This window comes from Rhipicephalus sanguineus, chromosome 1, assembly GCF_013339695.2.
Source record: "Rhipicephalus sanguineus isolate Rsan-2018 chromosome 1, BIME_Rsan_1.4, whole genome shotgun sequence".
Taxonomy (NCBI): Eukaryota; Metazoa; Arthropoda; class Arachnida; order Ixodida; family Ixodidae; genus Rhipicephalus; species Rhipicephalus sanguineus.
The window spans coordinates 275200045-275216327 of NC_051176.1; the positions used below are offsets into that span (position 1 = coordinate 275200045).

The following is a 16283-nucleotide window of genomic DNA, read 5'->3' on the forward strand; positions in this document are numbered from 1 at the left end:
AGACTCATTCAACACATGCACGGACTCGCAACTGGAATGTCTCATTATGCTACACACATGCAAAGGCACATAGTGCATGCAAGCAACATCAACAAATTATGCACTCACGAATAGTACTTCTTTGTTGTGCAACTTGACAATGTATATCTTGTCAGTGTAATAAATCATTTATTACTCTGGCGCCCGTGTTATCTGAGTGCGCTGTCCTTTGTTCGGGAGGTTATACTTTATTTCAATGTCATGACCCTGAAAGCGGTCATACAGTAGCAGGGAATTATGGGGCTCTCGCACTCTTTCCACCTCACTCTATGCTGCTACTCACTGTGAGGACGAATGTAGCAGTGTTGCATATGACTGCGACTGAGCAAGATGAAGCGAGTGTCAAAGTGTCGCATTATGCTGCTGCCACGTGACCACCTTCTGGGTCATGATATCATGATGCAATATAAAATTCAGAAATAAAAAAAAAAGAAAAAGTAGCTGTAGAAAAGCTGTTGCTTTGAATTACTTGGGTGTGCCAAGAATATTTTTTTTTTTCAGTTGTTTCGAGATCTCATGACTCTAACGAAAGCTGAGCTAGTCTTCATGTTTCTGCTACACAGACGAGACTTTTATAAGCTTGCCCCTTGTTCACTCAATGCTATCTTGACAACATACTGACTTGGATGCCATTCTTTGCTGATAAGGAAATTTGTTCAGGCAATGTGCGCTATATGCTTTTTAACCTCCATGCTAACTGGAATAAGTTCTGCAAGAGTCGTGTCGCATACATTTTCCTTTTGTCATAAAATTCCTGGTTTTTAGAGCGTTTTCGTTACTGTTGTGGTGACACCAGTAGCTTTATGCTGTTTTTTTATTAGTGATTAGTGAAGGCAAAGCTCTCTCTCTTTTTATTTTAATACGGTTGTTCACCAATTTTCCACAGGCTAATCTTTGGATGTACTGATTTACTCTGACCGTGGACATTAGTGAAGTGATTTTAACGAAGTTTTTGATCTTTTAAAATATCCAACAAACTGACCATTTGAAGTATAGATATTTGACTTAGGACTTAAATTCTTGTGTGGAAATTTGCCGCAGTTTGAATTTTTCAAAAGCATGAAGCATGAAGGCTACAGTTTCTAACTCTTCAAAAATACATTGTCGATGTTGTTTAGTGCTTTTTCAAAAATAAATTCTGTATTTCTGTTTGTGCAACTTATCCGTTTTTTGTGTGGGATGTCTCTTATTTTTAAATCCTCATTCAAGAATGTGCCACTTGCAGTATGTTTGCTTTGCTTTCATAGTAATTCACAAAAAAGATGTAATATTGTTTTTTTTTAACATTTGTAAACCACTCATTGGTTGGAACACATATGAATGAATCCAGCAATTTCTGATGTGTGACTTTAGCATTCGTGGGTTTCACTTCATAGGGCTGGACAGACCAGAACAATATATATAAACAAGGAACAAGTGTCTACAAAACTACAAGTGTTATTTGGTGGTCATATTTTTCTTTGAATTGCCTTTGATAAAAAATGAATCGCAAAATTGTTCTGCAGCAAAACATTTTTTCAAAACAAGGACAAAGAAAACTTAAGAGGAGAGAAGTTACAGTAAAGGAGAGTTCGTGGAATGTCATTATAATGAATGATACTTTTTTTTTTCACAATTATCAACAGAAAACACTACTAGCTGTCTATCCACAAACCAAGAAGCAGATTTACTCAAGTATATACATGTATAGTTTACATTATCAAAGGTGCAGTATGTCTTTGAACATGTAGTGTTGACCTAAGTAGGAATACAAGAGCATTTTTGCATTCCATTCAAACTGGAACACAACAGCCACGAGACTGGTAATGGGGATGCCACAAAAGCAACATGGCTGGTTTCGAGTTGTGAAATTGCCAATCGTGATGAAGGACCATCTTATTGACATGGAGCAGATTAGCCAGTGAGGAGAGTCTGTAATAGTGGAGTTGAGTATCATACATTGACATAAAAGAGTAAATGAATGAGTGGGATATGTGTGTATAATTCAGCCAGAAACACTATTTTACTTACGCAACTGTGATCTCTCTGCTGCTGCAGAAGTGACATTTAGCGGCACTGATTCTCCTGTTCATAGGCACATTGCAGTGTTGTGCATCCGCATGCAGCACAATGGTGTAACAGGATGATGATGTGCTCACCGTATTCTTTTCCTTTGTCTTTCACCAGAAAGTGGCTGACCAATCCAGTGCGGAAGCTGAGCCATGGGCGCCTGGATAAGGCAGATCCTGCTTCTGCAAAAGGCAATCCCACACCACCTTCCAAAAAGCTGGCACCTCCTGCTTCTGTGGTACAGTCTTCAAAGGCAAGCACTTGTCTACTTATGCTGCTTTTACATGCACACTTAGTACACCCTCATTTATCTTGTTACTGAGCGATGACTTTCTTCTTTCTAATCAGTAATAATGAGAAAAGGTCAGTACATAATCCCGCATATATTCTAGAATATTCCTTCCTCGGATTTAGGCAGGAAAGGGCAGGGCATAGTCTCTGAGTGAAGTGGCGGCTGCTGCCCTTTTAATAACTCCTTCGGAGGTTCTAGGCTAGAATTCTGTAACAAAGCACTCTTGTGTCTGTTCGACGCAGGAATGAAGGAACACTTGTAAAGGAATTGTCCGACATAGGAAATGGCAAAAGGTTCTATTCAAGTGCAGTTGTTGTTTCAGTAGCACTGTGGCACTACCATTAAGATGGGCGAGTCACAAATTGAAGTTGTCCAGAAGGCTCAGGAGTAGCTTATCAGGAGCATGTCTTTGAATGATCATATAAATAACCTACTAGGCTATTACTAAGCTAATATAGTCTAGGTAAATTATTGAGGAACATCATAAAATATACGCGAACACTTCTAGAGTTCCGTGCATATCAGTCGAGTTAAAAGTAGCATGGTACGGTACGGTACGAAGAACTTTATTTAAAGATCCGGAGAAGTGCCATGGTAAAATGAAAGAATAGTTGTCTGACATGCAAAGCATAAAGGTCTGATAGAAACTGTTTAACGGGAGTTTGGACAGATATTGACATAAAATCTACTATGCTAATATGATTTAATGTTGTGATTAACATTTCTCTGCAGTGCGGAAACATGCAGCTCACTTTTAATTTATTTTATTGTTGTTGTTTTTTTGTCTCAACATTCAGACTAGTTTCATTACTATGTTTTATACCATGTGTTTCTATGGGAACTACCTTAGATAAATAAAAATGATAGATTTGAAACAAATCAGATTTACTATTTGAAATTTATAGCACTGGAGCAGGTTGCATGCTAATTGCCATTGGAATTTTCATGGCAGTAGCCAAGAGACTGTTAATTTTGGGGACATTTGACTACAGAATTGACGTCACTCGGTACGTGAAGGATAACCCTGTACTGGAAAGTTTGTGCATAGGACCACTGTTGAAAAAGAAAAGCTTGAAACTTGTAATAAAAAGTATTCCTGTGCTTTATAGTATGTTTTTACAATGTGGGAAAACGTAATTCATTTCAGGGTGCATTTACTGAGTCTATTTCATAAAAATGACACTAAGCATGCTTACAACAAAATTTTATGGTTGGAGTATTAGCTGATTTCATTATGCAATTAAATATCACCTAAAGTCATTAATTAAAAAGAAAATAGTTATATTTAAATACTAATCTTACTAGTAATGATCGTGCAAAATGGGATCCCTGCCTCTGAAACCAAGGTTTCGTCAGCAGAAGTGGGTTCTTCTCAAACCTTCTGTTTTTAATCATCTGGGATAGTTATATAGGTACCCTTATATTAACACTTTGTTCAAAATGACAGAAAGCTGAGCTAGTTGGCAAGGATTCGCCACAAAAGAAGGTAAGGCGGGCAAACACGGACACAGAAGAGAATGGCATTTGTGTTGTCTTGTTCTCTTCTCTTGTGTCCGTGTTTGCACACATTACCTTCTTTTACTGTGTTCAAGTAGCCTGCACAAAGTCGCTGTGTATGTATTTTATTTGCCAGTTACTGGAAGGTTTGGTTTTCAGGAGAGATCAGGTAACAAATGGTCACTGTGTAAGCAGGGCTTTTCTGTGTACATATGAAACACTTACAGTGGCTTAGCCCCCCCCCCCCCCCTAAAAAAATAAATAAAATAAAATTCTAGCTACGTCCCTGAACACGTATGACAAGGTTTGATGATGACTTGAACTGGTGTGTTCATAGCACGTTTGCCATAATGTTTTGCTCAGATGTGTTTAACATTTCTGAAGTTGTTTTGAAAGACACCGCACAGCTCTTAGGTATGTGTAATCTGCATAGGCCGAAGCCACATAATAAGAAAAAGCAATCTCCAGTGTTTTCTTTGCAGCACAGGGCAGTAGTTGCATGTGAGTAAGGGCACCATTGACTGGTTCTTTTAGAGCACTTTGGCAGTACTAGAAAAGTACTGCAAGTTAGCATTCAAGCTTTAATGCGAGAATAAATGGTCTCAAATATTGATAATAGGGCCTCATTATCACTGTTTGAGCTGGCTTATTTTCGCAATAAGAAGCTTGTCTTGATAGAGTGGGTCCGTTCTTGACAGGGGCGTAGCCAAGGGGGGGGGGGTTCAAAACCCCCCTCGAATATTTTTAATTTTGCCTGCATATATAACATGCACACATACAAATGCACGCACAAACGTACATAAAGTATGGTTGAACCCCCCCCCCTCAAAAAAATTTCTGGCTACGCCCCTGGTTCTTGACGTAGTAGGTACAGCGCGCAAAAAGACAGCAGAACAACCACATCTTTCCTTAATCTCAAAAAAAAAATGCTTTATGTTTTTTTTTTTTTTTTTTTCAGAACTCTGATGCGACAAACTAAAGTTGCCATAATTGCTATTTATGTTTGGTGATTGTAAAGTGATGCATTTTTTGTGGGTTTGGCATAAATAAAATTGCAGTTGCTAAGCTACAAGGAAGAGATGGGCAACAAGTCATCTTCTCCAGGACCACCATCAAAGCCAAGTGACAGTTCTGAGGTTAACAAAGCTGAGGTAGGTGTGCCATTGAGTTGTGCTTGAATTTGTACTGTTTAGCATAAACGAGCCACACCAAAGGCAGCTGCTTGGCCCCCTCCCCAAAAAAATGAAAAAGAAAGAAAAAAATCTTGTTGACACTGCATGACCCACGATATAGAAGCTCTGAAGCTATTTGCAAGGGCAAGCATGTACATTGACAGTGATGATTTCTATTGGCATTGTCTTCAAAATTAGGTGGCAACAATTATGGTCAGATAACATTTTTTGTGCTAATTAGGCATCATATACTATTCATTGCAGTCTAGCATTTTGGGTATCTGTCCCTCACCTTTTCTCTCTTCATTAAAACATTGATCTCTGGATTGTCCTGTCAGTTATGCATGCAACAATCATGGTTCTATCTTTCTTTTCCTTTTTTTTTTCTTTTTTAAAGCCCATGCTCTGTGTGTCTCTTGCTCATCTTGACTGCTGACTGTTTATGTTTCCATCTGCTTTGCATCTCATCTCTTCTGCAAGGTGGATGTTCTCTCTGTGCCCTGCTGTGTAATTACCTTGGCATTCCATAGTAGTGTGCCAAGCTGTTTCTTGGCTTTTCGCAGCAGCAGATGCATGCCTCATTCTTTTGCAAATGCTTTCTCTGGTATGGTCCACTATGAATATACCTAGCCTATCGGGAAGCCAGCTCAGCCGTTAAAAGGCGAGGCTTTGCCCTTTGTGTTTTGCATCTCTCAATAAATAAGGCTATGTGGTGTTTTACAAAAACATTGCTTTTGCAAATTGGGTGAGCAGACTCTCCACTCTATCCAAATGTGTTCAGCAAGAGGGACATTTCCACTTTGTAGCTGGAGGAAAACTCCGTTATCTACATTTTGCGATTATTCTTTTCTTCATTCTTTCCAATCTGTGTCATTGTCCTAGCATGCTTTTGAACCAGCAGAGGTTGGCAATGTGGCATGATAGATGATACAAATAAGATCAAAGAAAAATTGTTGCACAACACAGCCTCTGTTAAAGGGATTCTGAACTGCTCTTTCAAGTAATTATCGGTTGACCTCAGTAGCGGAGCATGAGTCGATTGCGGTAAAAATTTTTCAAGTTCATCAAGAATGAGGGAAGTTACAGGGATTTGTCACACTTTCTCTTTTCTCTCGTCCCAATGAGAGCGCTGGAAGCTACGCATGGAGGGATGACACGGGGCAGGGGTGAGGGGGGGGCGGAGCTACGTCACATGCTCGTCAGCACCTTGAGCACGCGTCATGAAACGCAATTGCTTTCTCCAGGTGTGATTCTGAGCGCGTTAGAGTTGCAACTATGTAATTTTAGCAAACTAGAGAGCGCAGCACCCAGCATGTGGTGGCACCCCATGGCAACAAGCGAATCTGATCCAAACGCCACTCATAGTTTATGCCAACTATCGGCCAGTAGCAGCAATCTGTTGTGTGACAAAAGACCTGCTGGATGACAGCCCTCCGAAGAGTGTGAGTATGGGCCTCTGTGTGAAGAGAGGGTGCTTGAGAAAGTGGCAACTTCATGCTCCGCGTGTAAATTCTCCTTGCTGTGCATCACTGCAAGATTTGGCTCAGCTGTTTACAGCTGCATCTGCTTTCTGCCGTATGTGTTTTTTAACCAAGCATGAGGTGTGCAGTTCTGGACCCTTTTAAAAGAGATGTCCGAACACTTTTCGTGAAACCTGAGAATCAAGCTATCAGGAGTGTGACGCAAATGGTGTTACATTAACATAATGTTGTTTTTTTCATTCACTTTCATCACATGAGTTCTCAGCTTGGGTGCCACTGTTCTTGGTGTCCTGCCTACCACATCTTTCTGCAGTGTACTTATGGCAACTTTTTATGCTATGTGTCTGACAAAAGGGCTCGAGAGCAACATATGAGTGGTAGCAGGACATGCAGGATGTGTACATTTAAATAGACGATGCCTAGAATGGTTTTCCATGACTGCAATTCATTCCTGTGTGCATTAAAGTTATTAATTTTGTTATAAAACTATGGATGCATTGTGTTAGGAGATGTACAGAACTTTTGTTATGATTCACTTTTTTGCGATTTGCTGTAAGGGCTGCAAGTCATTGCTATTATATTTCGACAGTCTTTAGTAAAATGCTATGGTAGTAAATCTACTGAATTAACCAATCAGTGGCTGATGGTAGGCATTAACAAAAGTGTCATTTTCAGGCAACAAAATTTAATTGTCTCCTTCTCAGTTGCTTCCTATTTTCGTGGGGTTTACATTCTAAGTTGCATGTTTGGTACTTCAGTAGGAATAACTTTGTCTGACCATAAGTATTACATAATCTAAGTATGCTTGCTTCCTGATTGAGGTGCCAAGCTTGCTGTTTTAACTCTTTCAGAAGCCAGCTATGAAGAACTGCCTGTAAATGCGTCAAATCGATACAGTATTTCAAGGCACTCGATATTCTATTGCAACAAAAATAATGTCATAATATGCTCATTTATGTGTGTTATAGTAATTATTCCCAATTAAATTGTAATGAAATATATATTTATTCTGAAGCCATTCATGCCTTGTTTTTGCATAAATATAGTGAGATCTCGGGCTAGAAATATAATGTGAATTCGTTTTCAGTTATGTAAATATTGAGCAAAGAAAAATTATACTTTAGATGTGGTTTGCGGGAAGCGGCATGTCGAAGGACTTGTCGAATGTGGTAGTGCCTTCAGCAAGGTAATTGTATGCAACAGTACATTGCAAAATAAAGTTGAATGAAGACAAATTTATTATGTAGGGGGTTCGATTCATCCAAAGCTCAATGTATCTGGCTCTTTCTTAGCCACTAGTCGATACAATTAACAAAAACAAGTGGTGTACACAATTGTGTACATAGCATGTCAAAGGGTTTAGGGCACATTAAATACATTGGTCATGTTTTGTTTTGCTGCCCTGTGATCTCATGTAGGTACACCACAATTCATTAGTGTACAATGTTTCCTTCCTTTAAATTACTATTCTTAATTTCAGCTTTCTGTAATATGTTGCCAACCATCCATCAACTGCCAAATAATTTTTCAAGTGCAGCAGGCACTTGATTATGGCAGCTATGAATATCAGTTTCTTTTTATTGCCTGGACATGTGTGAACATCTGTTTGGAGAGAGTCAAGATGGCCAGAGAGTAGTTTAAGGTCAGAGTGAAAAGCCATTGTTCTTTATAAAGCGAACGACCCCGATGTTGGTGAAGGCAAGTGGATCCTGTGCCAGTCTAGTTTGTGGCTTTCAGTGTGGGGTCTGTTTTAATGCATGAATATTTTATTTACAGCGAGGGAAGTGATGACCTGCATCACTTACTTTTATTTTTGAAATGACAAATAATATTACCTGAACTCTGTGAGCCTTTGCCACTTTTTAATGTGCTTCACAAACAGTATGAGCAATGCAATGGAAATTTTTATGCTTGAAGAAAAGTTGATATTCTTTGTAGGTTTCTTTTTTGTATTGTTGCTGTTGCTTAGTGGTGGCTAATGAAGGGAAATGTTAATTCAGTTCCTTGAGCGCATAGTTCTTAATTTGTAAAAAAAAATGTGAATCTGAAGTTATGCAGTTTTTGTATAATTCAGGGATTTACTCCCCGTAAAAAGGAAATAGAAATGTTTTTGTCCTAAAACCCTCCTTTAAGTATGTTCACGCATCAGACTAGGCAGCAATGAAATTACAGTAATTAAATTACTTTTTGCTGTAATGAGTAATGGAATGAATTCAAGCACGTAATTTCAAGAAAATTACTCATTACTTTCCCAATCACTTTTAGCTAAAATGTAGCATGTTTGCTTCCCTTATGGCGTAAGAAATTGGCCAAAAAAGTAAAGAAAAATAACAAAGACAAGTTCATCTGAGTGCCAAACCTAAAACATGGGAATGAGGCATGCCTACAAAAACCCATATAGCATTCGAGCTCAAAGCCTTGAATAACAGCGCGTGAAGGCCAAGACCCTCGGAAATACAGGTTGTAAATAAAGTGTACATGAATTAGTGCATGAATGATGAAAGTAATTTCACAACATTCCAAAACTTATAGGAAATTAATGCCAGTACCCTCGGACAGCTGTTTTTTGTAATATAGTCTAATTACATTTAAAAATTCTAGAAAAGTAATTAGTAATGCAGCTGAATTTCTTTCTAGGTGTAACTTTGCCATTTCTTTCGTGAGTGTGTTTGTATGTGTGTACATATACACATGCAAAATAGAAAAATTGGGAAAGGGGGGGATGGGGGCAGGTGTTGAACTTCCCCAAACTGTCCCCCCCCCTGGCTATACCAGTTTGTGCAGCCAACAAATGACAATTTGAAGTAAGTCAAATAAAAACATCTAAAGTTAACCATATGTCGGTCATTTCATATTTATTTCATTTTCAGTATATTTGAAGCCTCAGTTGAAATATTTTAATCACTGTTTATCCATGCTTTGTTTATTATGTCTACTGCCAGCAGTATAAGCTATTCATAGTTCCTGAGCCCTAGCTAGGACCGCAACAAAGTCAACCTGAAAAATGTGCATGAATGCCAAACATATACATGCTTTTGTATTTTTCATGATGTGACCCGTATTTCAGACAGCACATTATCACATTTTACTTCTATAGGAACAGTGCTTTCAAGAAAATTGCTTTCACCCCATTAAGAAACTGTTATTCTATATTACCTCACATTAGTTCTCTGCTTCCCTTGATAACACAAGTCAGACTCATGGCTGATGCGCATATGCTACAAGTTTTCTTTAGTAGAGCAATTACAATTAGTCACAGAAAGACACTAAAGACCGAGAAACATATTGGTGATATTGAAAGACACCTCGAAGGAAAATATTAGGTCAAGCTATGTTGAAAGATCAGGCATCTGTAATAATGCACTCATCATTCGTAGTGAAAACCCGGGGTTTTATAAGCAAGGAAATGATGAAAATGGAAAATTGCAGCAGCATCACGTATTCTGGACTGGTACCTCTGACATCAGCATTCACTGATTCAGAGAAAGTGAGTGAGGCACCTCACATGAGAATTCTGCCTAGTCATTGACACAGATGATTTATGTTGTGAAGTAGCAGTAGGATTTTCGGTGGCAACTTGCTATGCAACACAGTGATACCTCGGCACATAGAGAACCATGACTAGGGCTCTGTGTTTTCGGAGTTCATGTTTCTTGAAATTGGAAGGGCGTTTTTCGGAGTTTATTTTTTTGGAGGAAATTCGTTGTTTGTCGGAGTTTATTTCTCGCAAATCCACAATTCTCCGAAATTTGGCGTTTAATTTTGCATTATAAGTTAATGCAATGTGTTCCTTTTAATTTTATTTCCAACGAAAATGCGTTGCATTGTTGCTAATAATCGTGTTTCTCCTGCCTTTCTTCTTTTTTGTCACTTCCTGTTCATTTACCATGTTCATAAGGCTCTTGATGTGCACTGCTGTAAACTCGCCGAAGTGTACTTTTGGAGGTAGGAGCTAGTCAAGCTGCTTTTCAGCTTTTTCTCCCAGCCTCCCTGACCTTCTTGTGAAAAATAAAGGACCCATTAATATCATTATTCTCAGTACTCCGAAATCTTAGACGAAATTATATCTGAACACGAAAACATGCGAATACACAAAGTGTATTTTAGATGTCTGGAAGGTTTGAACGCAGAGACACATATACACATATACTTGAATACAAAACACCTACGTTTGTTCGTATTGTCACGTGGTCGTGACGTCGATGAAGACAGCAGTCGGCGTTTGCAGGATGAAACTGTTTATTTGGCCGAACTTGTGGCCGGAAAATGAGAACTATAACTACAGCAATACACGCTGTACAAATATAGCGGCAAACAGGGCGTCGTCCGTCGATCAACTGACAAGCGGTCAATTGCGTCGGCTTTTATACAGGCGGTATCGAACTTTTCAGCAATATCGCTGGTGGCGGCGTTATCTCTAGACAAAGCTGGAACGTTCGCGTGCGGGGCGCAATCTTAACAGAACGATCTACTATAGACGTGAAGCTTCTCGAACAATGCTTCGCGGACAGCGTCGAGCGTTGATAACCGTCCCTGCCGGTCAAACCCGAATACATCAAAACAAGACAAGAAGTGGGCGTGGCATTGCCCCCCTCTGAAAAAGCATCGTCCCGATGCTTGTGAAAGAACATAGAGGAGAGAAAAAAAACAAGTGCATACAAAAATAACTTACAATAACAAAGGAAGAAAAATAGAGTCCCCAGGTTCGCTAACGCGCAAAAAACGGCTTAAGGCGCACGACATGGACGACTTCAGGTCGTGCGCGGCGTCGCTGGGAGTTCGTAATGCCGTCCGGGATCACCTCGTAGTCAAGAGCGCCGAGGCGTCGAAGAACCTTGTATGGCCCGAAGTATCGCCGAAGGAGTTTTTCGCTAAGCCCACGTCGGCGTATCGGCGTCCAGACCCAAACACGGTCGCCGGGCTGGTATTCCGCGAAGCGTCGTCGAAGATTGTAGCGAGGGCTGTCGGTGTGCTGCTGGGTCTTGATGCGCAGGCGGGCGAGCTGTCGAGCTTCTTCGGCACGTTGTAAGTAAGCGGCGGCATCGAGGTTTTCTTCGTCGGTGACGTTGGGTAGCATGGCGTCGAGCGTCGTCGCCGGGCTCCTTCCGTAGACCAACTTGTACGGAGTCATCTGCGTCGTTTCTTGGATGGCCGTGTTGTATGCGAAGGTCACATACGGAAGGATGGCATCCCACGTCTTGTGTTCGACGTCGACATACATGGCCAACATGTCGGCGATGGTCTTGTTTAGCCGCTCGGTCAGGCCATTTGTCTGTGGGTGGTACGCTGTGGTCCGGCGGTGGCTTGTTTGGCTGTATCTCAGTATTGCCTGAGTTAGGTCAGCAGTAAACGCCGTACCTCTGTCGGTGATGAGAACTTCTGGGGCGCCATGACGCAGGACGATGTTCTCAACGAAGAACTTCGCTACCTCGGCGGCACTGCCTCTAGGCAGGGCCCTCGTCTCGGCGTAGCGGGTGAGGTAGTCTGTAGCTACGACGATCCATTTGTTTCCGGTATTGGACGTCGGGAACGGACCCAGTAAGTCCATTCCGATTTGCTGGAACGGCCGTCGAGGTGGCTCGATAGGCTGCAGAAGTCCGGCTGGCCTAGTGGGCGGTGTCTTGTGTCGCTGACAGTCCCGGCAGGTCTTCACGTAACGAGTGACGTCGGCGGAAAGGCGCGGCCAGTAGTACTTCTCCTGTATTCTTGCTAGCGTGCGAGAAACACCCAGGTGTCCAGCCGTCGGGTCGTCGTGCAGAGCCTGGAGGACCTCTGGCCGCAATGTCGAGGGTACCACGAGAAGGCTATCGGCTCGAAGCGGTGAGAAGTTCTTCTTTAGGAGAACACCGTTGCGCAAGAAAAATGACGGCAGTCCCCGCGTGAATACCTTCGGAACAACGGTGGTCCTGCCCTCGAGGTATTCCACAAGGCCCCTGAGTTCTGGATCCGTTCGCTGTCGTTCGGCGAAGTCGTCGGCACTTATGATTCCCAAGAAGGAGTCGTCCTCCTTGTCGTCCTGCGGCGGTGGGTCGACGGGGGCGCGAGACAGGCAGTCAGCGTCGGAGTGTTTCCTTCCGGACTTGTAAACGACGGTAATGTCGAATTCTTGAAGTCGTAGGCTCCACCGTGCGAGGCGACCTGAAGGGTCCTTCAAGTTAGCTAGCCAACACAATGCGTGGTGGTCGCTCACAACTTTGAAGGGCCTGCCGTAGAGATAGGGGCGAAACTTGGATGCAGCCCAGATGATCGCTAGGCACTCCTTTTCTGTTGTGGAATAGTTCGTTTCTGCCTTTGATAGCGACCGGCTAGCATAACTGATGACCCTTTCCTGCCCGTCAGTCTTCTGCACAAGGACGGCGCCGAGTCCTACGCTGCTTGCGTCGGTGTGGATTTCCGTATCGGCGTATTCGTCGAAATGTGCTAGTATAGGAGGCATCTGAAGGCGTCGTTTCAGTTCTTCAAATGCTTCGATTTGCGCCGTTTCCCACTTGAATGGCACGTCGGTCTTCGTGAGGTGAGTTAGCGGTTCGGCGATTCGTGAAAATTCCTTGACAAAGCGCCTGTAGTAGGCGCACAAGCCGAGAAAACGGCGCACGGCTTTCGTGTCGGTGGGGGGCGGGAAGGCAGCGATGGCAGCTGTTTTCCGCTGGTCTGGGCGAACACCACCCTTGCTGATCACGTGACCCAAAAACAGCAGCTCCTCGTATGCAAAGCGGCACTTTTCAGGCTTCAAGGTGAGGCCAGAAGTCTTGATTGCTTGTAGTACAGTGTTAAGGCGCCGGAGGTGTTTGTCGAAGCTTGAGGCAAACACAATGACGTCGTCCAAGTACACAAGGCAAGTCTGCCACTTCAGTCCAGCCAGCACGGTGTCCATAACGCGCTGGAACGTCGCAGGTGCCGAGCAAAGACCAAAGGGCATAATCTTGAACTCGAAGAGGCCGTCTGGTGTTATAAAGGCAGTCTTCTCTCGGTCTCTCTCGTCGACTTCGATTTGCCAATAGCCGGTCTTGAGGTCCATCGACGAAAAGTACCTCGCGTTGTAGAGTCGATCCAGGGTGTCGTCTATCCGTGGGAGAGGGTAGACGTCCTTCTTCGTGATTTTGTTCAGGCGGCGATAATCGACGCAGAAGCGTAGGGTTCCGTCTTTCTTCTTCACTAACACCACGGGTGACGCCCATGGACTTTTCGACGGCTGGATGATGTCGTCGCGTAGCATTTCGTCGACTTGTTTCTTTATGGATTCGCGTTCTCGCGTTGAAACTCTGTACGGGCTCTGCCAGAGTGGCCTGGCATTTTCCTCTGTTATGATGCGATGTTTTGCGACTGGGGTCTGGCGGATTCTTGACGATGACGAAAAGCAGTCCCTGTATTTCAAGAGCAGGGTTTTGAGCTGTTCTTGTTTATGCTTCGGAAGGCTAGGATTAACGTCGAAAACTGGTTGAGAAGCTTGGTTCGTCGGTGTTGGCTCGGAAGAATCGGCGATGGCGAAAGCCATCGACGTAGCCGTGATTTCTTCGATGTAGGCGACTGTCGTGCCTTTGTTTACGTGCTTATACTCGTTGCTAAAATTTGTGAGCATCACTGTTGCTTTGCCTCCCCGCAACTCTGCTATTCCTCTTGCGACGCAAATCTCGCGGTTAATCAACTGGTGCTGGTCGCCTTCAATGACGCCTTCCAGGTCTGCTACTTTCTGAGAGCCGACGGAAATGATGACGCTGGAGCGAGGGGGAATGGTGACTTGGTCTTCCAGCACATTCAAGGCATGCTTCCCTGGCGGCGTGTACCGCGGTAATGCTTTTTCTGTAGATAGTGTTATCGACTTCGATCTGAGGTTGATGATTGCACCATGAAGGCCTAAGAAGTCCATACCAAGGATGACATCTCGGGAGCAATGCTGAAGGACTACAAAGCTTGCGGGATAAATCCGGTTGTTGATGGAGACCCTCGCTGTGCAGATTCCTGCCGGCGTTACTAGGTGACCTCCCGCTGTGCGGATTTCGGGGCCTTCCCAGGCGGTCTTGACTTTCTTCAGCTTCGTCACGAACGGTCCACTGATGACGGAATAGTCGGCTCCAGTATCGACGAGAGCGGTGACGTTGTGGCCGTCGATGAGAACGTCGAGGTCACTCGTTCGTCGCCTACCGTTTCGATTTGGTCGCGGCGTCGGATCACGGCTACGTCGGTTTGTCCCGCTGCTTCGTCGTTGTGTCGTCAGGTCTTCTTCGGGCCGTGAAGTTTCGACGTCAGGGCTTCGTTCGGCTTGCGGCGTGTTCTTTAGATGTCGTTGCGGCGTTGTCGTCGGCGGCGGAGGATCTTCGGTATTTCGTCGTACAGCAACCGCACCTCCATCGGTTGCTGCCCTTAGTTTTCCGGATACGGGCTAGGTGACCGGCCCCGAGTTGGGCCAGTGTATGGTCGGCGTTGGGGAGAGACGTAGCGGCCTGGCGACGGCGAACGGGAAGGTTGTCGGGGCGTCCATTGCGTTCCCGCGAGGTAGTCGGCGATGTCACGTGGTCTTTCCCCTCGCTGTGGACGCGGCGCGTTGATGGCGAATCCACGCAGTCCCATCTGTCGGTACTGGCAGCGGCGGTAAGTGTGGCCAGCTTCTCCGCAATGGTAACAGAGTGGGCGGTGGTCGGGGGCGCGCCAAACGTCGGTCTTCCTCGGCGTGTATCGTTGGCCGGCTGGCGGGCGGTGTGACGTCGGTGGCGGCGGCGGTGGTGCCTGGCGGCGGAACTGTTGAGGCGGCGCGGCGTCTTGACTTGGGCGAGGAGGGGGGGCGTTGCGTCGGGCTGCAGCAACATAGGTCACTGCTTGCAGCTGCGGCTGCGCTGACTCAGGGGTGCCCAGAGACTGCTGGATTTCCTCTCGGACGATGTCAGCGATCGACGCAACTTCAGGCTGTGGTGAGGGTAAGAGCTTGCGTAGTTCTTCCCGCACGATCGCTTGGATCGTTTCGCGCAGGTCGTCGGAGCCGACAGCATGAACAACTGGGTTGTCTTGAATCGATCGGCGATTATACTGCCGGTTGCGCATTTCCAACGTCTTCTCAATCGTCGTCGCCTCTGAGACGAACTCTTGGACTGTCGACGGTGGGTTCCGCATTAGCCCAGCGAAGAGCTCTTGCTTTACCCCTCGCATGAGCAAGCGGACTTTCTTGTCCTCGGGCATGGCTGGGTCGGCGTGTCGGAACAGTCTGCTCATCTCTTCCGCGTACAGCACCACGTTCTCGTTTGGAAGCTGCACACGGGTTTCCAGCAGAGCTTCGGCCCTCTCCTTGCGGACGACACTCGTGAATGTGGCAAGGAATCTTGTGCGAAAAATGTCCCACGTCGTGAGGCTTCGCTCTTGGTTCTCGAACCAAGTTCGGGCAGAGTCCTCCAAGGCGAAGTAGACGTGTCTTAACTTGTCTTCATCGGTCCATTCGTTAAAAATGGCGACGCGGTCGTACTTCTCCAGCCAACTTTCCGGGTCTTCAGCAGATGATCCGTGAAAGGTCGGTGGTTCCTTTGGGCGCTGTAGCAGCACGGGTGCAAGCGGCATGGTTGCTGTCATTGTCGCTGTTGTGTTGGTCATGGTCGGGGTCTTCCTGGTCTTGTCGGGTAAAGGCTGGTATTCTGGAGGTAGTCCTTGTGTCCTGCGGCTTGCTCGCTGTTCGGGGTAGGCGTCGATGTCTTCGTTGCGGCCCGGACTGGGTTCACGGCCTGACGGGGGCGACCGGAACATGAGCGAAGCAGCACCTCCACCAGATGT

General features: G+C 44.6%; 1 protein-coding gene across 3 annotated transcripts in view; it reads left to right on the top strand.

Annotated features, from left to right (window-relative positions):
• Window positions 1-16283, top strand: part of LOC119379003 (triple functional domain protein) — a 271997-nt gene that overhangs the window by 215073 nt on the left and 40641 nt on the right. For all 3 annotated transcript variants that reach the window (XM_037648129.2, XM_049411836.1, XM_049411837.1), the window contains exons 37-38: window positions 2206-2341; window positions 4936-5028. In XM_037648129.2, the coding sequence (XP_037504057.1) occupies window positions 2206-2341; window positions 4936-5028 (229 nt within the window). The remainder of the gene's footprint in view (window positions 1-2205; window positions 2342-4935; window positions 5029-16283) is intronic.